At 44.2% G+C, this 24,851-nt stretch overlaps 1 protein-coding gene across 3 annotated transcripts in view; it reads left to right on the top strand.

Annotated features, from left to right (window-relative positions):
• The window catches only part of ITPR2 (inositol 1,4,5-trisphosphate receptor type 2), a 1,735,249-nt gene that overhangs the window by 412,194 nt on the left and 1,298,204 nt on the right, over positions 1–24,851 (top strand). For all 3 annotated transcript variants that reach the window (XM_078674117.1, XM_078674116.1, XM_078674118.1), the window contains exon 4: positions 17,348–17,434. In XM_078674117.1, coding sequence (XP_078530243.1) covers positions 17,348–17,434 — 87 coding nt within the window. The remainder of the gene's footprint in view (positions 1–17,347; positions 17,435–24,851) is intronic.

Genomic DNA, 24,851 nt, shown 5'->3' with positions numbered 1-24,851 from the left:
CACTTGTATCACCCTCTCTGCCTGCCAATATGCTCCATGCTTCTGAAAGGTAAGAAAAAAAAAAACGGGCATTTGCGTTTCAATTGTCCGATCCTATAGAAGCACACCAGCCAATACATGCCAGTAACCCGAGTCAAAGCCCCATTCTCCCGATTTTTTATTTTTTTTTAAACCTCCCACTTTGCTTTCCTGAAATGTTGGCATGTATGCCTGGGGGGTAAGGCGAGCGGTGCACACAGGTGGGTCCGCATGCTGCATCCAACCTAGTTGGGCCGCTTCCGCAGATCTGCACGGGCTCACACTCGGCAGCCGCCCGCTAATGGCGGCTACGCTCGCCAACCTCCAAGCCCCTAAACCAGCCTAGCCGTGTGGTCACGGAATCGCAGGCTGGTTGCGGGGGCTGTGGCGTTTTGTGGTTTTTCGGCGGGGTCACGTCCTGTTGTGAGGGGAAAATCCTCTGCAGGACCCCCTCTTGGTGGCGGCAGGGATCAGCGGAGCAGCGGAGCAGCGGCAGCCTCTTCTCACTGCCTACTGTGGTTGTTGTGCCATCCAGACTGCACTGTTGATTTTAAGTTTCACCTGATTGTTTTTTATTCAGCATTGCAGTGCAGCTCTGGCATTAGAGCTTCTAAGTAAAGCCAACACTCGCCTCATTCGCAGAAGCAGATTGCACGTTGTTATTGTTGGATCGTAGATTTACTTGCTCTGAGCATTGGACAGCTGCTTGATTACTCGGTGTTCGATCTTAGTTCTGAGTGTTCACTGTTGTGCTTTTTACAGCAGTGTGCATTGCTGCTTCTCAAATTACGTTTGGTCTTTTGAAGCGTGTTCTATTGTAAATATTTTATCACCGTACAAACTAATTGATTGGATTTATGAATACTATCACTGATAACGTTTCACTTTCTGGGAAGTTTACTTTGTCTAGAGCGGAGTTTCTTTGATGTCTATGCGCAGACGTTTCCATTTATGTTAATGGTGCTTGTATAGTGGTGAAACAGCTTTTGTGCTGTTCTATCGAACTGTATATTTGCGCACCATCATTGCCTGTATATAGCTTTTAAGAATTTTATAATAAATGCCGGTCATGGATGTGTGCATAGTGATTGACCTAGCGGAGCATTTCCTCTTTCTGAAATCTTTTCTAATCTCTATAGAGGTTTGTCAGAGCTAGGACTTTTTGTTCAGCTACATAGTCTCTTTGCTCAATGCCTGTTCTATGTTTCTTCTGTAAATATGGATGTCTACCTAAAGGGCACGCCTAGTGTGCAGGAACAACACCAGCGATTCACAGACATGTCTCAGTTTTCCATCTCTGTCACAGGAGCATAGGGAGGTCACTACTTACTTAATGTCCTTGGGGCAGAAAGTGTATATTGTATCTATATAGAGCTTGGTTACAGCACAATTGTGAGAGATTAATCTATCACACGTATTATTAGTTTGCTTGCCTCTTACTTGTATTGCCTTTCTACACAGTTTTCACTCTTTTTCACTCACCTTTTAGTTCATCTCCTGTTTTCACCACTCACGCACATGCTCCCGCCAGCCTTTTCCTGCCCTGTGCTCCTCAAGCGGTAGTCCCTCCCACCGCTCTCAGTTCTCCTCCTCCCACTTTGGACCTTATCAATGGTTGCAGCAGCGTGTTGCTGGTATGCCAAAGGAAAGCCTGCCTGCACTCAGACATGGCCCGTCGGTGCCCTGTCCACACCTAGCACCAGAAACCTTGGTCCCTTGGCCACTGACCCCTGCCCCACTTGCCTCTACTCTGCCCACAAACTGTTCTTCCTTAGCCCTGCCTGCCCATCCCCTCTCTGCACCAGGACCTCTCTCTCCGGGACATATGGAGCTTTCTCCTGCACCAAGTGCCATTTCCTCCTTCTCGGCCACCTAAACTTTTTCCTAAAGGACCAGTTAGACACTAGCTTTGCCGAACTCCTGAACACCTCAGAATACTGACCCTCATCCAAAGAGTCAACGGCCCCACCCACACATCGGGACAACACCGCAGAGTGCCCCAACATTGCAGTGGACACCTCAACCCCTCTTCCTGGCCCGACCATTACCTCATCAAATTCCATACCCAACTACTTAACCAAGTTAAACCCACCAACATCTGGACCTCTTGACAGCTGTGAGAGGAAGTCACAGGCCACAATTAGAACTCTGTACTCCTTGGTTGCAGCACCCCGCAAGCCTCACCCACATTGTCTCCAACTCAAGCAACTGGATAACCACCTGTGCAGATGCCAGCTAGTACACCGACGATTTATGGTTAACAAAATACCACTGCAAACACCTGGAATGACAGACAGAGCTTCCTTCAAATCGGCCGTCATAATCTATTATCAAAAACTCAAAACCATCAAATGTGCAGCTCTCTTATCCTGCATATAAATCAGTGGTAACCCTTCTAAAGCAAACTTTGCGAGTGTCAAGTAATTCATATGCCCACACACCAGCTCCTGGCAGGCAACCCCTCCCAGGACCTATGCAATAATCTCTCCATCCACTTCTTAGAGAAAGTTAGGACTATCTATAACAGCTTCACCCCCAAATGGATCCTCATCCCTCAACTGCATTGACTCAAGTAACATCTCCATGCCAGGCCAGAGTGGTCATGCTAGGCAGAAATCTCCAACACTGTAGCAGCCAACATCCATTGATCCATTCAGTCCAGAGCTCCCTCGGATCCCTGCCTGCACTACAGCTTCATGAATGGACTAGACCTCATCTGCTCAGTGCTCACCTCAATAATAATCTTGCTCTCAACTGCTACCTTCTTAAACACCTGGAAACATGCCCACATACTGTCCTTCTCAAGAAACCTTTCGACCAACCCAATAAAAATGGCTAACAGGTCTATCTCTCTTCTACCATACCCCGCTAAGGTCCTAGAAAAACTGGTCAACACTCACCTGCTTCACTACCTTGAGACCAATCTCTTCCTTGACTCTTCTCAGTTGGGATTCAGAGCCGCTCCACAGCACTAAGATGGCCCTCATTGCTGACAAGAAAGACACAGCAGCCCTAATGTTCATGGGCATCTTGGCAGCCTTCGACACATCTCGGACTATATCCTTATCCAGAGACTCCATGAGGCAGGAATACATTCTATCCACTCCTTCAGCACCAGGCGCTCATAAATGGTCAGCCTTTCCCCCTTCCAGTCAGACACCACCAAACTGATATGCGGAGTTCCACAAGGCTCCATCTTGAGCCAAACCCTCTTCAGTGTCTACATGACTCCTCTTACGTCTATCGTACAGTCACATGACAGTAGCATCATCTCCTATGCAGATGACACACAACTCATTGTTTCAGAAGAAGATGCACCAAGTACGCAATCCTACTGTCAAGAGTGCATGCCCAAAAAAGCAGATAGGATGAAAGAAAAGCTGCCTCAAGACGAATGATGACAAAACTGAAGTGGTACTGTTCGGGAAGCACACATCTGTATGGGCCCCGGCATGGTGGCCCGACACTCTAGGACCTGCACCAATCCCACCCAAAGCCACCAGGAACCTGGGTATTATTATCAACAGGTACATTTCGATGGCCAGTCAAGTCGACAATGTAGTAGGAACATGCATCCACACCTTCAAGATGCTCAGGAAAATCTTCAAATTGCTCCCACTGGACTCTTGTAGTACAGGCACACAAGCACTCCTCACCAGTAGGCTATATGAAGATATCACCGCCAATCTCACCAACAGTGTTAAAATGGTTTAACACTTGGCTGCCAGACTCACACTGTACTTTCCTTCATGAGCACACAACTCAGAAATCCTCAGAGAGCCATACTTGCTCTCCATCTTGTAATGTGCCACCTTTAAACTCCTCTTCTCTCTTGCCTACAGAGCACTCCACAACTGAGGCCCTGCATACCTTAACATCTGCACACACTTTCATACACCTAAAAGGCACTTCCGATTGGCTAGATGACTCCTCACCCTTCTCCACATCTTCTCCAAGCCTCTAAGACCTAGAACAAGCTCCTCCCTCCCTCCTCCACCCATCAGCTCTCTTCTTGAATTTAGATGGGAACTAAAACCTGACTTTTCAGCTGGGCACCTCTCAGACAGTGCAGTTCTCGCCTTCTAGGGCACCTGGATACTCACCTGGGTCATTAGAGCAAAACACAGATCCAGGTAACATAACAAAACTTATCGGCATGCAGCCATAGGTGGATATAAAATGCTTAGGAATTTGAGCCTTAAAATGATGGGTTGCATACTCGTTCATAGTGCCCCAGGGTTATTCATAAATTCATCTTATTTGGAGCAGTAATCGCTCCTTGTGTATTTACCTTATGGAGACATTCAAGCATAGGGCCTTTCACTCCAAGACGGAACCCTCTTTTTGGTGGTTTTATTTAGCGAATTGGAGCATTTCTTTCTCGGTGTAGGTTTGCGGTGAATGTATCCGTGAAAAAGAGAGAACAAGAACACAGCAGCGGTGATTGCACATATATCTAGAGCTGAGACACCATTTGATAGTCCCAAATTGTAAGTTCTCGGCTGCAGTATATTACCTCATTTGCCGGTAATTCGTAAAGTTCTCCCCTTTTTTTTCGTTTTTCTTTTCTTATCGTCTCTCATCAACAAAACACATTTTTGTTATAAGTGCGCTCGATAAATTCTAAAGTAATTACATTCATTAAAAATAGAAGTTCTGATCATCACTTGAAAACCAGCTTTTAAAATAATAGCAAGTTGGTGCAAGCTCCTAGAGTTGAAATTTCCATTTGCAGGTATGGCTTTCATCACCTTTTATCTTAGCACTGATACACTTAATGATGATGATGGAAGTGGAAATATGTGTGTTGACCGATTTTACCGGAGTAAAGCAAATGAAAATACAAGCCTGTAATATTGAAGTACGTCGTAGAAATTAAAGTTAAAAAATGGACTGATAAATTGTGTGTCCTGCCAATCCAGGTTCCAAGTTTGATAAGGCCCAGAAAGTGAGGAGTCCGCGTACAGGTGAAGGAGTCCACGTTCACTAGGAACTGCATGTGTTCATGAGTGTACTGTCATCATATGCCGTTCTGTCAGTGTTTGCCTGAGTCACAGTTAGAAAGCTGTAGGCGGTGGAGATGTGGTGAGGTTGATTGGAGGATTTTTTTCGACTTTATTTGATTTTTTTTTCTTTTCAACCACTGCCCTCCCCCATATCTCGCATTGGAGTTGGAGGAGGACATAATATCCAAATGTCTTTTACTGTTAATTGAGAAATTCATTCAGCTGAAAGCGTGGGTTTGTTTTACACGAGTTGTAGCTGAGGACATTTGTTGTATGAAATGTGTGTCAGATGGGAAGTAGGAGGTGGATGCCCCAACATCACAGACACTGGTGGTATTGGTCACCGCAGAAGGGTAGAGAGGTGACATCACTAACCTGTGCACTGTAATAAGTCGTGTTACACCCGAGGCCGAGTGAACCATTAAACACCAATTGGAAATAGACTGTAAGAAAAGTATAAAAGTAGAAGAATGGGAAACCACACTTGCCTTTACACACACAATAGCCAGTACTGCTAGAGACCGTCTGCTTCACTTCAGTGTACTGCACAGGACATATATACCACCTGTGATGCTTTATAAATTAAATCCTGACAGGGAACCCACATGCCCCAAATGCAGCGATATAGGTGAAACATTCTTCAATTTGACTAGACTGGGTGCTTCAATAGCATATAGAAGGCGGTGAAACATGGATATGAAAAACATAATGTAGTGTTGCATTAAGAACGTAGTACGTTTCTCTTAGGATATATAGCGTTATAGTGTAACATTAGAACACAGTATGTCTCTCTTTGGATTTAGCATTGACTTTAGAACACAGTATGTCTCTCTTAGGGTATAGATTTGACTAAAGACCCCAGTATGTCTCTAAGGATATAGCGTTGACTTTAGAACAAAGTAGGTCTCTCATAGCGTTTACTTTAAAACATAGTGTCTCTCTTAGGATATATAGTCAACTTTAAAACATAGTATATCTCCCTTAGAATATAGCGTTGAGTTTAGAACATTGTATGTCTTTTAGCATATAGTGGGGAGAGGCGTTGGCCTAACAGCTAGGGCGGTTGACCTCGAATCTGGGGAACCCGGTTCGAGTCTTGGCAATGACGCTGAACATCTTGTGATTCTGGGCAAATCACTTAATCTCCCTGTGTCTATCAAAAAATGAATGTGCCCTCATGTAACGCAACTGGTGCTATGTAGAGCTCTCTTTATCTGATACCTGGTCAAGTTCGCACTATATAAAACTCTGTAAAAATAAATAAATAGTGCTGACTTTAGAATATGGTATGTCTCTACTAGGATATAGCGTTGACTTTAGAACATAGTAGGTCTTTCTTAGGTATCGCAGCCTAAAAAAATGTCGAGATGGAAACTTTGCATCTGTCTGGGCACCAGACAGATGTCGAACTTCCAGCTCGACCTGTTTTTAGGATATAGTGGAGAGGTTTAACTGACCAGAGAAACCTGTCGGAAGGATCACTACAAGATACCTTACCATGTACTTTAAACTTTAATTTAGCAGAAACAAGACCAACAATAGTTATTCATATTCTCGTCACCTGATATGGGCAGCACGATTAAAAGGAAAGGTATACCTTTTACAAAACTATGAGCTAAACACCAATTAGCAAAACAGTGGCTGTTGGTGAGGTCCTTGAAAGAGGATGAATGGATCATGGATACAGCTCAACGGACGGTAGCATAGGAAATACTGATGCATTTGTATAGAGCTGATGACCACCAATCTGAAGAGAACACAGTCTTGATATTACTGTCTGATTCTAGACTGCTGTACATAAATTTACTGTGCAGAGTGTTGCAGAGCAGTGGCGTAACCCCCATTGATGGCCCCAATCCAGAATATATATATATATAGGGTCCCCTGAGCCTCGAAGTTTTTAATTGTGAAAACCCCTGGCATTGTACGAATGGTGTATTCGTCAATACTAATTGCTGCCTTTAACATGATGCTATTGTTATTTTATAGTATTTGTTAGAAATTGAGTTTCTGGTTGTCAGAGGTATGCATCCTGTCCAAGCAGGAACCACAGTCCTAGTCAGAGTAAGTCAGATACACACCATTAGTGAACCTGTGCTCACCTTTTTGTAGTATGGCACAGAGCAGGCAAGCTTAATTTAAGAGGCAACTTGTAAAGTATTTGTGCAACTTCACAAACAGTAACACAGCAAAAACACCACACAAAAAAACTCCACACTAGTTTAGAAAAATAGATTATTATTTTATAAACAAACAAGACCAAAATGACAAAAACCCAATAAGTAGAAGTCAAGATATAGATTTTTAAAGATTAAACGTGAAAAAAGCGCTTCGAAGCAAAAAGTGCCTATCTGGTTATCTGGTCATGCTGGACCGGGGCAAATTCAAAAGTTCAGGCCGACTGTGAGGGGGCATGGGCCAGCTACATTACTATTGTAAGTCCCCCTGAACAAAAGTAGCTTTCAGTAAGCTCTGATGTGGCCTTCTCAGGCACCTCATCAGTTGGTTCTGAAGTCAATGTTCTGGGTTTCTCCACGCAGTCAAGTAGATACATTAATCCTCTCTCTGCAGTGGTTCTTATGCACCTGTTCCGATGGCGACACACTGGTTCCAAGTGCTGCTCCCGTTTTGTTCCTGCAACAGCTGCAATGTGTCTAATCTGCTCACACAACAGAGGATATGTCGGTTCCACTGGCCAAGCACCTTGATCCACTTCCAATGGGCCAGGCACAGGAGCAGGGGGTAAGACTTTGGTATCCCTGAGTCTTAAAACCGGAGGCAAGCAAGTTTGCCCTTGGCAATCATTGTGGGTTCAAGTATGTTCGTCCAGTTCTTCCTCAGTATAGCAGAGGGTAGCAGACCGCAGGGCATCACAGCAGAAAGCAGTTCTTCCAGAGCAGGAGTCTAGCAGAATGGCAGTCCTTGTAGGAGCACAGCAGTTCTTCATCCTGGCAGAGTTCTTCACAGGTCCAGTAATGACTGGTTTGGGGGGGCGTCTGAGACCCAGTACTTATACCCAGTCGTGCCATTGAAGTGGAGGTGACTTCAGAGAGGGGCTTTGAAGCGCACAGAGGTCCTCCCTCCCAACTCTGGCTCAAAACTCACTACAGGGGAGTATGCAGCCCTTTGTGTGGGATGAGGAAACAGCCGATTGAGGTACAAGTGTCAGCTCCGTCCTCCCATCCTGCCCAGAATGGCCCAACAGGCTGAGGATGACGACTCAGTCACAACTAAACTCAATTGGTGTGTGGCTGTTGAGAGTGAATACACTAAGCCCAACTGTCACCCTCCTGAGGTGTGTATTGGAGATATACTACAGGCACACAGGGCTAAGAGCTGAAAAATGTAATCTTTCTAAAAGTGACATTTTTAAAAAGGGTAGGAATTAATTCAACTGTACCAGTAAAGGGGATTGATCACAACCATTCCAGTGATATGAAACATGACCGATCTAGTCCTTCTCAATCCAAACTCTTGGCTTATAAGTGTAATAAGGAATTCCCTATGTTAACCTACGAGAGGGGTAGGCCTTGAAGTGGTGAAAAACGAATTTGGGATTCTTCATTACTAGGACATGCAAAACATAAATGTAAATGTCCTACATTTTGATTATACAACACCGTGCCCTATGGGTTTCCTAGGACCTACCTTAAGGGTAACTTATATGTAATAAAATGGGAGTTTAAGGATTGGCAAGGGGGTTTAAATGCCAAGTCAACATGGCAGTGTATATTGCACATACAGGCTCTGCAGTGGCAGGCCCGAGGCATGTTTAAAGTGCTACTTGTGTGAGTGGCACAATTGGTGCTGCAGGCCCACTTGTAGCATTTAATTTACAGGCCCTGGGCACCTGTAGTGCATTCTACTAGGGATTTATAGGTAAATTCAATATGGCGGTTGGGGATAAGTCTATCAAACCATGTTTTAGGGGAGCAGCACATGCATGTTATCACGGGGAGCATCCTTTACAACGCGGATGTTACCCCGCAGTGCAGTTACGACACGTCTTTTACAACGCAAGTCTTTACTACGACTTGCGCTGGATGGCGCTGTGGGATAAGGAATCTTGTAATTTTATATTCCAACACCTTCCCTACTGTTACGGGGACTGGTGTTGGAATATAAAATTATAAGGTTCCGAAATCCGCACCCTCCAACGCAAGTCGTTGTAACGACTTGCGTTGTAAGATCTGCGATGTAAAGTACCGCGTTGTAAACCACCGCGTTGTACTGACATACATCCATCTCATCACAGTATGGCAGTGGGAATGTGCTCAGACTCCTAAGGCCAACAAAAATAATTCCGCAAATTTGGAGGCAAGCTTGCAAAACGTTTGGGGGAAGACCAACCTAAGGCTGTCAAGTCTAACAGTATTGTTAAATTTTAAAGAACAAATAAAGAAAATGCATTTTTGTTGGATGCAACTAGAACATGACATCTGCTCTAGGTTTTATTTTAGAATGATATTTGTTCTAACTTTAATAACCTTTTTTATTTAGCTCGCCCATTTTTATTTTGTTTTTCCTGTAAATAGTTTTGAACATTTAAAAAGAATAACACTGCACAGCTCACAAAGGAGAGGGCCCTAAAATTTTATTATTGAATCCATCCACGTGGGTGTTGGTTTTATGGGCCAGTTTCACACCTTAGTTGTTTGAATGTCTAGTCAGAAAAAACAATACCACATGCCTTGAGAAAGTCAACAGGTATGCAGTTGTCAAATATTAGTTTTACATTTTGTTGTGTTACTTAGTCCTACTGTACCAGTTGATGTTGTAGCTAGGCCAAGAAAACAGTGTTTAAAAATACATTGCCAGTGGTGGTCATGTGAATTGTTTTTATGAACACGATTTAGATTTTATAAAATGTATTGGCACCTTGAGTAGAACTTTGGTAGTTGGCCTGCCAATAGGGCACATTCTTTTGCTGCCAGCCCCCTACCTCCGGTGTGAGCTGTCCCTGTGGGTAGCTTCTCTGCTGCACCATCAACTCATGTCACTGACATATTGCTTAGTGTAGCACGTTTGGTGCATAACTTTTTGCCCTGTTGGCAAAGGGAGCACAGCATGCAGTAAAGCATGGTTGCTGGAGAAAAAGTACTTGTAAGGAATTGGGTTGTTGGCTGACTGTGGTGTAAGCCTTGGACAAGTACGAACCACAACCCTCGTCACCTTGTCAGGGTATGGCACAAACAATCCTGAAAATTAGTTTTTTCATATTTTTTTCCCTCTTGGTAGCTTGGCACAGAACAGTCAGGCTTAAATCGGAGACAATGTGTGAAATATTTGTGCAACACTTCAAAAAGTAAAACAGTGAAAATAAACCACAAAAAGAAGCCAAGAACAGATTAAACAAATAGGGTATATTTTTTATAAATAAACAAAAACAACAAGAATCTAATTAGTAGAACCGGAGACATTGAATTTTCAGATTTTTAGTATTAGTAGCAGCAAAAAGCACAAAGCGCCAACTGGGGATATCTGGTCTGGCTGGACCAGGAGAAAGTCGCAAGTTCAGGCTGACCGCTATGGAATGCAGGCCGGCAACATAGACCCACTTAGACCCGCTGAACAAAGTACCTTAAATCCTGGTTGTAGAGCATTGTGTGGATCCGTGTTCAAGATGCTCCGCGCAGCTGAAGTGATGCATTGGTTCAGAGATGCGGCGAGGGTGCGGTGCGACTCCTGTTGCGTTGTCGTTGAGGCTCCCGTCGACTGGGCTTGTGCTGCGAAGTCCAGTGTCTGGTTGCGGTGCATATCTGGCGATGCGTTGGTTCTGAGGGGCTGTGGAGTCCGTCATCGTCGTTGCAGTTGCCATCAATGAGAGATACGAGGACCTGGGCTGTGGTTGCGCTACACCATGGGGGTAATATGTTGGTTCCGAGGCTGCGGTGGGCGATAGTGATCTTTGTGATTGGTCCAATTCCCACAGCTGGGCCAATGCATTGGTTCTGCTCAGGGGTGCGCCACTCAGCTGAGGAAATTTGTTGGTTTTGCTTGGGAATGCGTCACTCAGCAGAGAAGGTGCATCAGTCCTGCTGGCAAGGACTTTAGGCCTACTTCCAAGGGTTCATGACTGGGGTGGCACCACTTGGCAGGGTAGACTCACAGATGGCAGAGTCCATGTGCAAGGTGTTTAGAAGCCTGTTATGTCACTGAGGCTTCAGATCCTGAGGCCAACCTACCAGCCCTTGGAGTAATTCGGTGTACTGAGTTCAGGGTAAGCAAGTCCAGTCTGTCTCACCCAGGCAAGAGGACAGCATATCAGCAAAACAGGATTCCAGCAGAGTGGCAGTCCTTCAGCAGCACAGCAGTCCTTCAGCAGCACAGCAGTCCTTCAGCAGCACGGCAGTCCTTCAGCAGCACGGCAGTCCTTCAGCAGCACGGCAGTCCTTCAGCAGCACGGCAGTCCTTCAGCAGCACGGCAGTCCTTCAGCAGCACGGCAGTCCTTCAGCAGCACGGCAGTCCTTCAGCAGCACGGCAGTCCTTCAGCAGCACAGCAGTCCTTCAGCAGCACGGCAGTCCTTCAGCAGCACAGCAGTCCTTCAGCAGCACAACAGTTCTTTAGCAGCACAACAGTTCTTTAGCAGCACAACAGTTCTTTAGCAGCATAGCAGTTCTTTAGCAGCACAACAGTTCTTTAGCAGCACAACAGTTCTTCAGCAGCACAACAGTTCTTCCTAGCAGAGTATCCATAGGTCCAGAAGAGGTCCTTTTTTATACACAGTTGTGCCTTTTGAAGTGGGGAGGGAGCTTCTAGAGGCATGCCTTTGAAGTGCACAGATGATCTGCCTTCCCCGCCCTTGTTCCAGACTAACTACAGGGGTATGCAGCCCTTTGTGTGGTGACAGGATGTAGCCTATTCAGGTGTAAGTTAGGCTTGGCCCAGCTCCTCCCATTCAGTCCTGTCCATGATGGCCCATCTAGACACACCTAAGCTCCCATTGCATGTGGCTGTCTTGGAGGAATACACAAAGCCCAACTGCCAACTATACCCAGTCATCTCACCAGAGACAGGCTGCAGGCACCAAATGGCTAATGCAAGAAAATGCCGACTTTCTAAATGTGGCATTTACAGAATGGTAATTAAAAATCTGTCTTCACCATAATTTCACTTCACCAGATTTTAAATTAGGATTCCAGAGACACCAAACATGAACGAGTTATCTCTATCCAGTTGGAAATCACACTTGTAAAATGTATTAAGGCAGTTCCAATATTATCCTATGGGAGAGATGGGCCATGCAGAGTGAAAAACAAATGTAAGAGTTTTTCGCTACCAAGACATGTAAAACTTGAATGTACATACCCAACTTTTTAAATACACTGCACCCTGCCCTTAGGGCTACCTTAGTGGTGACGGCAGATACGGAAGGTGACGGTTCTTTTGGAACATATTTGGGAGCGGAAATGAGGGACCTATCACAGTACCCCAGGTGCTGTATTTGGATATCTGCAGCAGTATTAGAAATATTGCTTTTCAACAAAGCTCAAAAGTAGGATTGCTTTTGGGTACAGGTGTACCTTTCATCTTCAGCTGTATTGGAGATCAAAGAGGAATGAGACATTGATACTATTGAACTTTGAAAGCTGATTTGACAGAATTACTGGGATTACGTACTACGAGCCATTTAACTTCATATTAATTTGGACAAGTTTCTCGTTATTTCTGTAACAAGGACTGGACCTCTATTCACATCATGGAGGAATTTTTATGATTGTGTTAACGAAATTGACATATTACGGCCCTTGTATTGTTTGTACTAATTATAATACGTTATTTCATGAAAAATAAATTAATGATTAAATAGATGAATGTACTTTTCATATTTCCTGTGTTACGAGGAATCTCTCTTCATTCTCTTCTTTGGGCTAGACTGACAGATTACAGTCTCAAATGAAATTTGTAAAATTGTGAGTGCCAGGGTGTTCTTTGTAAAAGTTTCACAAGTTACTGTTGTTTCTTGTATTTTGTACACCTTAGGTAGTGGGGTGTTTTTACCCTGAGTGGCACCGTCCTTACTTCTCTACATAAAGGTTACTTTCTAACACCTACCTTATGAGCCCACAAATTTAGCTATTTTGAGGTTCGACCCTTGTATCCACCACTACCTTCTTGTTTTCTATGAATGGCATTCTAACCTGCACATGCAGGCTTTGCAGTGACAGGCCAGGGACATGTTTAAAGGGCTACTTAAGTGGCTGGCATAATCATTGTTGCAGGTCCAACAGTAGCATTACATTTACAGGCCCTGGGCACCTTAAGAGAACTTTAGACGTAAATTAGACATAAATGAAATATGCCAATTGGATATTAAGCAACTCTTCCATTCCTTAAGGAGAGAGCACAAGCACTTTGTGCACTTTACAACTGTTAACCAGTGCTTGAGTCCCAAAGCCAACAAAAACGAAATCAGCAAAAAGGTGAGGAGGAAGGCAGGCTGTTTGGTGATGACCCTGCAGGATGGCCTATTAACAACAGTGCTCAGTGATGCCCTAGAGATTTGGAGGGAACGTCACCCATTTGAAATTGAGAGCAATGAGCTGCATTAGATGAACCTATCAATGTCACCTCCCATCTACAGAACAACCATGATATATACCTCCCAAAGCAAGGGGAAGGCATGGAGCCATCTCCATCAAACCATTTTGGTAAGGCTCCCCTTTATTGGGCATGCTAATTAAAGTCAGCCAGATTTCCTTCCGCTGTTTACTTTAACCTGTAGAGATGCTGGTCTTATGCACCCAAAACAAATGTGGCAGATTTTCAGTCAGACGTTCTCATTCAAAGACAAAGGAATCTGTTACTGGTATGACGTAGGCTAATTAGGCAAGGCTCTTTATTGTCATCCCCACAGTCACTTGTGTCAGTGCCTTTGCAGATGTGGCTATGCTCTTCACTCCAGTCACAGGAGACCCAGAAGAAGGCCCTTGATATTTTAGCAGGAAGGGATTGTTTTCTGTCTCAATAACAATGCCATGATGTAGAGTACCAGTGGTTATAATGTTGTCCCTAGCTATAATCTTTTTCAAGCCAGTGACATAGCCATATTAGGTTCTAACCGGAAGCGGTGCACTGTACATCTTCTAGTAGTAACTGGTGAACCTCATCTTTTCCTAACTCTGTGAAATGACACCAGTGACAGTTACCAGTCTCTCGACTGATCCCCATTACCCCTGTACACTTCCCGGCATGAACTGCTGCTGGAATTTGTGCTAGATGCTCCCAACGCTGAGAGCACCACAGAGTGCTATTTCAGTCTCTTTCCAGACATCTATTCTCCTGTACATGGCATGGAAACCTTGGGTGATGAAGGAGCACAGACTTCATGTTTCTACCCTGTACATTCGCGGCTTGCAATAGTTGACGATGAACTCACAAAATTGATTCCTCCAGCCCTCCCCTCTGGCAGGGGTACCTCCCCTGGCCACATATGTTACACTTGTCAATAGTCTTGTGACTGCTTTTTGCCACCTTCTGAGTCTTTAGAACTTTGTGGATGTTTTCTGGGAAACTTTTTTATACAGTTTTAAGACAGACAGAATGTTTGTATGTCTTAGTGAACAGAGGGCCGACACTGAAGCAGGGACGTGACATGACTAAATCACATATCTCTGAGTAGCATTAACAAAGGAATTCATTCGAAGTCGAGCTGGGCCTACTGGAGCTGAGATGGACAGTCCCTCACACCTGGACGTATGAGTGACCACCTGTGACGAGAAGCTTGATTTCTGTGTCCTATTTTTTGCTCCATTAATACGAGCATCTATAAGGAGGCCTTTGAGCGATTGCAAAGGCTGAAGAATGAGAAAGTTTGCCTGGCAGTGAGAAATGTTGTCTGCCTTTAACAGTGACTTAGAAACTAATACGACTCAAGATAACTACCCCACCTCCTTCATATATGTATGTTAGGATCTGAACTCATTTTTTAACGTAATTTTTTTTGTCTTTAGTATGAGACCGATTTCCCCTTTTTTTATATGTTTTAGGCTTCTTATCATTGGAATGCATCTTATGTAGTGTCTTCTTTGAAAAATAACTGTATTATCCCCGCATGTGATTGCAAAGTAGAGGGGCCCCCTGATACTGATGAGAACTACACCTAGACAGGGAAAATACATTCATGTAAATACTCTAGGGCTACGTCAGACCATTAAATCCCTCAAACCATCATGAGAAGAGAAACAAACCATAGTGACACTAGAAAATTATAAAAATATAAAAAAGTTTATTTGTTATCTTTATCTTTTTTTGGGGTTCATTATAAAAATATATATTGGAAGTAGAAACAATTCATACAGAGACTGGCAAAATATACACAACATGCTGACCACATTAATTCACAACCACACTACATACACATAATCATATTGATATATATGATCTTTTCGCCAAACATGATGGAATTTATAAAAGATGTAGCGAACAAACAATAGTAGCATTTTGATGAATGATTGGCTCTTTTCGGTAGTTTCCAAACTGACTCTACGCACGTTTCGACAGAAACACTGTCTTAATCAGGAGTTCCACCTCAGAATGTTGTACTCAAGGAAAGATAATGGGCGTCTCCGAGTAGATGAAAAAATAGATATTATCCAAGGTGAGTATTCAAGTATGTCCAGCATATGTATGCAGGCACATAAACTGTTTAAATACTACAGGTTGAACAAAGGATCTTACGTCATCAAGGATTTCTACTCGTCAAGACAGGATGCATCTGTGCGTTTCTAGTAGAGTAACGGCCTTCCTCAAAAAGAGATATTTGGTGTTATAGCCGATTCCTCAAGAGGAGAGCCCTGCTAGATAAAATGTATCCAAAAAAAGCCGGACGAGCTGCTGATCCTTCAAATGGTTAAAAAAGGATACGGTTCCGACAGTCCAAAGGGTATTGGCAGCTCTGATCTGTGTGAAGCAGCCACCCGGCGTTTTTTCAGCCCCCCGGGTGGCTGCTTCACACAGATCAGAGCTGCCAATACCCTTTGGACCGTCGGAACCATATCCTTTTTTTAACCATTTGAAGGACCAGCAGCTTGTCCGGCTTTTTTTGCATACATTTTATCAAGCAGGGCTCTCCTCTTGAGGAATCGGCTATCACACCAAATATCCCTTTTTGAGGTATGCCGTTACTGTATTAGAAACTCACAGATGCATCCTGTCTTGACGAGTAGAAATCCTTGATGACGTAAGATCCTTTGTTCAACCTGTAGTATTTAAACAGCTTCTGTGCCTGCATACATATGCTGGACATACTTGAATGCTCACCCTGGAGTTTATCTATTTTTTCATCTTCTACTCAGGGACGCCCATTATCTTTCCTTGAGCACAACATTCTGAGGTGGAACTCCTGATGAAGACCGTGTTTCTGTCGAAACGCACGTAGTCAGTTTGGAAACGACCGAAAAGAGCCTATCATTCATCAAAGTGCTACTATTGTTTGATTGCTACATCTTTTATAAATTCCATCATGTTTGGCGAAAAGATCATATATATCAATATGATTATGTGTATGTGTATGTTTGTGGTTGTGAATGAATGTGGTCAGAATGTTGTGTATATTTTGCTAGTTATTTCTACTTCCAATGTATGTTTTTATAATGAACCAAAAAAAAGATAGATTTTTTACATTTTCTAGTGTCATTATTGTTTGTTCCTCTTCTCATGATGGTTTGAGGGATTTAATGGTCTAAAGTAGCTCTAGAGAATTTATCCGCGCATGTGTCCTGAATTATGTAATTCTGCTCTATTTATTTATGTAATATTTTTATTATCTGTAGCTTTATGGTTGCAATTGGCCGAAGAAAGTTTTTGTAACAGACTGACTGTTCAGTATTGCCATCTTAGACACTTGCATGAGGTGTAGCCTATACTTTATACAATATAGTATCTACTGCTGGTCACGTTTATTAATGCACGTACCTGTAGTAATCCTGTTGAACCAGGCTTTAGCTGACTGTTACCCTTATGATATGGCACACCGGGTTCAACAACTATTGTATGTCCAGGATGCTGGAGTAGAGGCTTTGTGTGTTTATGAAATATGTAACCCCTGTCTCCTGATTGCCTCTTGGCTCCTTTTATTGTGCTGATAATCGTAAACAGTTGCCAGAACACTGATTCCTGCTTGAAAATGAGATAAATATTTTACATGATTACAACATTGTCTACTACAAAATGATGTGGATAGAGCTTGTCTTGAAGTTACTGTTTCATAAAGTTTACTGCTGTGTCTTCCTTGTTTGAAGTTACAAATGTTTGTTTTTTATCCTGTTCCTAGAATTAAGAATTGCAATCATATTTAGTGTTGTGGCATTTCTCTTCCAGCACGCAGCAGAACTGGAACAAAAGCAAAATGAATCTGAGAACAAGAAGCTCTTGGGTGAAATAGTGAAATACAGCAATGTCATACAGGTAGGTTGCAAGGTGAAACGAATAAGCAAACAGTCAGAGCACCTATCTTCATAGTTCCACAAGGCACGACATAGTAATGTGTATTCATCTGCGGACATGCAATACACAAACAGCCTGGCCTTCACTGCTGGCGATGCCAGAACGGCCTCACTGTGCAGGTTGTTGCCGCTGGTGCCGCACTTGGGCACCATTATGTGTAAGCACACCACAGGTTAGCTGAAGATGCAAGGACACTACGGTGTTGCATCCAGACAGATGGATTCTGTAACACAAGCTCGGGGTTCACGGTGCTGAATTTTATGCCCTGTTAAAAAACATCACCATCATCAGTGACAACACAGATTATGGTGGAGCAATAATCATATTATTTGGGTATTTCAAATCTAAATCAAGTCAAGTCATTATACTTTTATTCGACACATGTATCATAAAAAGTACAAACATGAAATACATACATAATTATAAAAACAGTTCATTACATACATAATTACAAAACAGTTCATTATTTTTAAAAAAGACATCTAGAATTATGTGGAAAAATTGACTTGATAAGCATTTTTTAAAATCTTAGTCCTAATGATCCAGGCACATGATAAGAACTTTGCGACCCCACAAATAGTAACCATAGAAGAGGTGTCAGAAATAAGAATACGCAAAGCTGATTTGTAATCTCTAACCCCAAGAATCTTTAGAACTGGTTTTAACCATTTCTTCCTGGGTAAGATATATGCCTTACAGGCAAAGAAAAAGTGGCCCAATGATTCCTCGGGGTTTGTACACCCTGGACACATTTTATCCTCTTCCCTCCTATTGTTCCATCTAGATGTAAAAGTTTTGAGGGGCAGTGTTCCATGTCTAAGTTTAAGGTATAAAGTCCTTTCCCGAGGAACCTGAATGAAGTCCAAAAACAATTCCAATTTTAGGGTGCATTTATGGGTCAAAAAAGTCTCAGTCAAATGACCCCAGTTTGGGTTCTGTAGCGCCTTGTTCTCTATCCAATCCCAATATAATTTTTTCACCACTTGTTTTGGTGGAGGTGATTGGGATACCCAAGCGTCGCTTAAACCCACACTTGCTACAAGCTTTTTTAATGCATTTAGCCATCTAATTTTGCCTGAGGTGTTTAATTTTAATATTTCATCTAACACAAGGGCATAATTAGCTAATTCGGGAGTCCTCCTCAAGCGAACCCAATATAAGAGGGGACGGAGTTGGAGGATATCCCGAATAGACTTTCTTCCTAGGTCTAAAAATAAAGGTTTAAGTGGGGTAGAGGATGGGAGCGACACCAAGTCCCTCATAAACTTGTTCTCTGATCGGACAAGGTCATTGGTATTCTCATTGCCCCACAGTTCCGAGCCATAAACAGCTGAGGCAATTGCTTTCCCCTCGTAAACTGATAATGCAGGGGCAACTGGCCTACTTATAGAGAGGCGTTGGTTTCTTAAAATAGTGCCGGAGACCCTTTTAAGATTTAAAATCATTTTACATATATGGGGTTCCCATTTCAAGTGGTTATTAATCCTAACACCAAGATAGTCAAACTCATCAACCACCTCTAGAGGAGACCCATTCAGGGTAACGTGGATATTCCTATATTTCCTCTTAGCGGTCATGACCATTAGTTTAGTTTTGGTCGTGTTTATTGTGAGTCCCCGTTCCTGACAAAAAACACTAAACTGATCAAGAAGAGTTTGAAGACCCATGGGGGTTTTTGATAAGAGGAGGGTGTCGTCGGCAAAGAGGAGGGATGGTGTTTTCTCCCCCGCCATAATGGGGGCATCGGCCGGTGTATCTTGCAGATGCTTCACAACCCCATTTATAAAGAGGGAAAATAAAGTAGGGGCCATCACACACCCCTGCCGCACCCCTCTATTGACAGGTATACTCTTAGTGAGTTGCCCCTGGACCCCCCAGCGTATCTTTGCATATGTACCCTCATGGAGTTTGATGATAAGATTTAACAGGTAAGATGGGAAACCCATATCCAATAGGACATTCCAAAGTTTAACACGGGGTATTACATCAAAAGCCGTTTTAAGGTCAATAAAAGCCAGGTAGAGGCTCCCTCTGGCTAATGACACTGTTTTCCAGAAAACAGCACAGAATCTGAAGACTTGGTCAATGGCCCCAACATTGTTTCTGAATCCGGCCTGAAAGTGGGACAGGATGTTTCCTTCCATAAGCCAACCCTCAATCCTATTTACAATTACCCTGCCAACTACTTTTTGAATAACGTCAATTAGACTAATTGGTCTGTAGTTGGCAGGGTCCTCTCTCTCACCCTTTTTAAAAACGGTAACAACTTCAGCACCCTTCCATGAGTCCGGTACCTGATGGCCTAAATGAATAAGGTTCAAAACATTTACAATAAAATCAGCCCAAACCGGTGGGTTAGACATCAATAAATCACCCGGTATTCCATCCGGGCCCGGTGCCTTACCCGGTTTAATTTTAAGGATTGCCTCTTGTACCTCACGGGGCGAAAACAGTACATCGGTAGAGCCATCGTTCCCGTGGACCATACAATCAGTACCTAGTGTAGGGGATACTGGCACAGCTTCTAGAGAGCCCACGCCATATAAATTTGAGAAGTGGGAATACCACTGGGACTCAGTAATATGGTTTGGTATGGGCTCAGCGCCTCGTCTATCCATAACGTTGATCAGTTTCCAAAATGTAGTGACATTTTTTCCATGGGCCGCTTCCTTTAGAGCCTGCCAGTGTTCCTCTTCCCAATCTTTTTTGGCTTTCATAATACTAATGCGGTACTCATTTCTAGCTAATCTAGCAGCTGGGGCATCCTTATTTTTAATAGCTAGTAAAATTGCTTTCCTTTTCTCTCTACAGGAGGCAGTATACCAGGGGTTCCCCTTTTGTTCCGTGCATTTAGACAATTGACAACCCTTTGTTTTTTTCGAGAAGAACATGCTGATCTCCCCTATTAAGTCTTTGTACTTAGTTGCCAGCACCGACCCCTGAAGCTGAAGTGCAATTTGATTCACTGGGGCCAAGGCAGATGAGGCATCCAAAACTAGAACCCTAATGTTCTCAAGTGTCCCCTCATTACACCTAACCACGTCCCATTTAATCCTGCGATTACAGTTAGAGGGGACTAGATCTTTGGTAATCAGCCCATTGTGAACCTCCTCACCACTGTTGTCTCCCCAGAACATACCCATGCAGAGGGGATTATGGTCGCTATCAATCCTCTGTCTGACCTCCATATCAACCAGGTTAACCCATGACCCTACATCCAAAAGGATGTAGTCAATCCGTGACGGGGAACCTACTCGATTGAAGGTCATAGCGCCCATACGATCGGATGTGGTGCGGCCATTTAGGGCGCATAGATCATGTGCAGACACCAGAGCATTCAACTGTATGGATCGCGCCGACCATTTCTGAATTGGGTCCAGAGATAAGGATGGAATTAACTGGTTTCCTGGCTTTTTATAGCAGCCCAAAAATTCATCCTCATCGAGAGGCTCGAATGTACAATTAAAATCGCCTCCCACTAATACTGAAGATTTAGAAGGGAGGGCAGAAAGCGTGTTGTCTAGCAACTCCAGTGTTGGAGACAATTGGCCCCCTGGGAGCCCCCTGGCATAAATACAAAAAAGTTCAAAAGCCTTCCTGGCAGTCTGCCTTTTAACAGTTATATGTAGAATATCATTACAGGGGACATAATTCACAGTGATTTTACAATTCAAATCTATCCTAATCCAAATAAGTAATCCTCCCGATGGGCGCCCCCTCCCAAGCTGTGTTGCAGGGACAAAAAACGTAGAATAGCCCTGTTTGTATTGTGGCTCTATACACCAGGTTTCTTGGAACATGCAAATATGGAAATCATCTACAAAGTTGTTCCATTCCGGGTCAGGCAGATTTTTCTTTAGGCCGGCTATGTTCCAGGATAAGATTTTAACAAGGGAAGGGGACAACATAGGTGAATCCATGGCGGCCTGAGTGTCAACTTCCCCTAACAAGGGCTCTGGAATAGTGCTACACTGGTCCGGTACTTCTTCCATAATAGAAACGATAGAACCACTATCTACAGTGGAAAGAACCCCACCACCCCCGCCATCTTCAGTGCACTGGGGTGATGGTCAGTCCACTTCTTCCAACCCACCAAATCGGTTGTAACAGGAAAATAAGGGGTAATTAAGCTGTGGGCCCCACCCTTCTCCATTGGAATGTGAATCCCCCTTCCACTGGTGCCCCCTCCTCCTATGGACTAAGTTCCATCCTTCCTCTGCAGGCATTCCCCATTGTTGTGGATTCTGGTGTGTACCACCTCTACCCAAGCCTTTCCTAGTTGGCCTCATCCAACTCCATCTAGCATCCTCATGGCCCTCCTGCATATAAAAAAAGGACAGGGGTTTGGCTACTACCACTGACTTACTATCACAGGGAGGAGTTGAACATATAAATTCTACAAGTCGTGGGTCCTCAAACGTGATGACAATACAATCTCCCTTTATACTTTTTTTCTTCCCACCTACCCAAGGAGCCCGTTCAACCATAAGTATGTTCTTGTTTAGGCCGGGTGGTGGAGGGTAGTTTTTGTCAAGCCAGTGGCATATTTTATTTTTAATCGCCCAGAAGGGCTCGGAAGTGGATATTGGCAGCTCAGGAATCCCTGTCAGAACAACTACATACGGACAAGCATCAGGCGGTAAATTGATGTTGCGCCGCAATGTGGTTTTTCTAGACTGGGACTGTGGAATAGTTGGGGCTGGGTTATCAGGGGTCCTTTTGGTAGCTGCCTTTCTATTTACTGCACTTGGACCTGTAGAAGTGGAGGGTTTGGTTTTATTCACTGTTTTGGTTGCTGTCAGGGAAGGAGCTAGGAGGGTAATTACGGGTGCTGGATCACTCCCCGTAGGTGGATTTGTGACATTAATCCCAGTGTTAATAACAGGCGGTGAAACCACTGAAGTAGAGGGGCCAGGGGTAGTCAGCCTAGGGTCTTGTAACGCGAGAATAGTAGCCAATTGATGTTCTATGTTGGAAAGCCTATTCTCCAGGGGTGAAAGCAAAGATTTTAGCAGACTAGACATAGATTCCATTAAGGAGTCAAGCCCGTCTCCTGAATTAGTTAGTGAATCATTGCTTCCGCTCTCATCCATAAGACTGGCCAGACTGCTATCAGGAATTGTGTCATCCGGAACCCCTAAAGTTAGCAAATGTAGGGTGGAATCTAAGGGGTCAGACTCAGTTTGCACAGTGAGTGCCTGGAGAGTCACATCATTTGCTATCGCCACAGCTATATTGTCCCCCCCGGGGTTGGAACCCATAGCCCCTTGCGAGGTAATGGCGAGATTGTCCATGGGGGGATTTATTGGAATCACATCAGTTGGAGTTAACGTAATGATATCTGACCCAGCCGTAATGGAGGGGTCAGTGACATCATGATTAACTATCACGGGAACATGAGGGGTATTAGAGGGTAGTGTGCTCGTAACAGGGGCATTAGTAGAAATTAGTGGTTGACTGGTGGCGGGAGTAGAATCATTAATGGAATTCCCAACTGAAGTAACAACAGGGTTTATCAAACTTGGCGGCGGGGAATGCACCAATGCAATGTTGCCCAATGAAGATCTTTTTGCGTGGGCAAGATCCAAAGATACTCTCCTTTCCATGATAGAAATGCCCTCATCTATCAGAGAATGTGTGCGGGAAATAAAATTATCTAGGGTGCCAATTACTTTTTTAGTTTTATCGTTTCCAGCTCTCTGGCTCCTAGTTTTACGAGTAGACATCTCTGGAAGGTTAAAAAAGGAAACAAACTATAATAAAATATCACAACAAGTGGTCCAAAGATAACTATAAGGACAAGGGGAGCAAATAAATAAACTGCTCAAAGGAAAAATGACCCCACTAGTTTCAATCAAGAAGGCAATTGTAGCAATCAATACGAACCAATAGTACAAGGGACTAATGAAGGTGCGCCCAGGCCAGGCACTGCAGGCCACGGAGGGCCACAGAGGGCCCGCCCTTTGCCCGGGCTTAGCCCCGGGCGCTCCCGCGCGCTCCCGCGCAGCGAGTAGCTTCCAAGTTTATAGTCCGATACCTATAGGGCGGGGCGGTCAGGGAGAGCGGGGCCAGGTGACACGGCCAGAGACACCGGGACTCCTGGGAAAGCGAGTCCCGGGTCGCGCTCGCAGCCCTGCCGCCTCACCGTCTCACAGAGCCCCACAAGAGCAGCTGGGCGTGAAATCCACCGGCGAGTCAGGCAGGTGAGCAGCGAAGCGGGACCCGCGCAGCGGGTACCGCGAGTTGTAGGTGGAGGGTCCTGAAGAGAACAGAAACGCCGTCTTCCGAGTCCGTTTACAGCAAAGGAGTGTCCCACTGGCGAGAGATCCTTCCCACCTTTTCACCTGGGGCTGCTGGGGGCGGGGCGGTCAGGGAGAGCGGGGCCAGGTGACACGGCCAGAGACACCGGGACTCCTGGGAAAGCGAGTCCCGGGTCGCGCTCGCAGCCCTGCCGCCTCACCGTCTCACAGAGCCCCACAAGAGCAGCTGGGCGTGAAATCCACCGGCGAGTCAGGCAGGTGAGCAGCGAAGCGGGACCCGCGCAGCGGGTACCGCGAGTTGTGGGTGGAGGGTCCTGAAGAGAACAGAAACGCCGTCTTCCGAGTCCGTTTACAGCAAAGGAGTGTCCCCATTTCAAATCTAAATCTAAATCAGTTTATATCCTGGAAAAGTAGAATATGATGAAATGAAACAAGAATCAGATCACAGAAAGCGGGAAAACTGGTAACCAAGCAGGTAAAGGGCGCTCAATCTATCTTCAGGAAAATTACACTAAAAATGTAAGTAATTGGTGCAGCTAGGTAGGAAGAGGGTGGTTACCAGACTACCCTCGAGTCACACAAATGTGTGAACAAATTCTTCAAAATGGGGGATCCCACCTGCGCTCCTAAGTATCTATGCTCCTCATTCGCCAAGCGTATATTCATAAAATACTCGTAATATAAGAACAACAAAAATATTAATTAACCATATCAATCATGTCATAATCAAATATTCACTGATCACTCTGGCTAATTAATTCCGCCAATGAAGTCATTGGCTGAATTAATTAGCCAGACGAAACACGTGTTGGTTGTGAATTGGATTTATGGACTGTGAATCAGAATTATTGATATCGTTTGACGACAATACAAGAATAAAAGAAAGAATAAAAGAAGTACTCAACGATTAAAGACCTTTTCTTTGTGGACATTACTATTTGGGCATTACTTTTATGTCCTGGGATTGATAATTGGAAACCTAACATCAGGATTACAGGAATTTGTACTGTACCCAGTGATCAGTGAATATTTGACCCTGCTGGCTTATGACAAGGGGGACAGGAGCCCCCTCAATGTAGGAGCTCCGAGGCCTTTCCATCCCCCACGCAGAGCGCATC

Source organism: Lissotriton helveticus, chromosome 1_1 (assembly GCF_964261635.1).
Source record: "Lissotriton helveticus chromosome 1_1, aLisHel1.1, whole genome shotgun sequence".
NCBI lineage: Eukaryota > Metazoa > Chordata > Amphibia > Caudata > Salamandridae > Lissotriton > Lissotriton helveticus.
The sequence above is the reverse complement of the archived record's forward strand: the minus strand, read 5'-3'. Positions and strand labels throughout refer to the sequence as shown.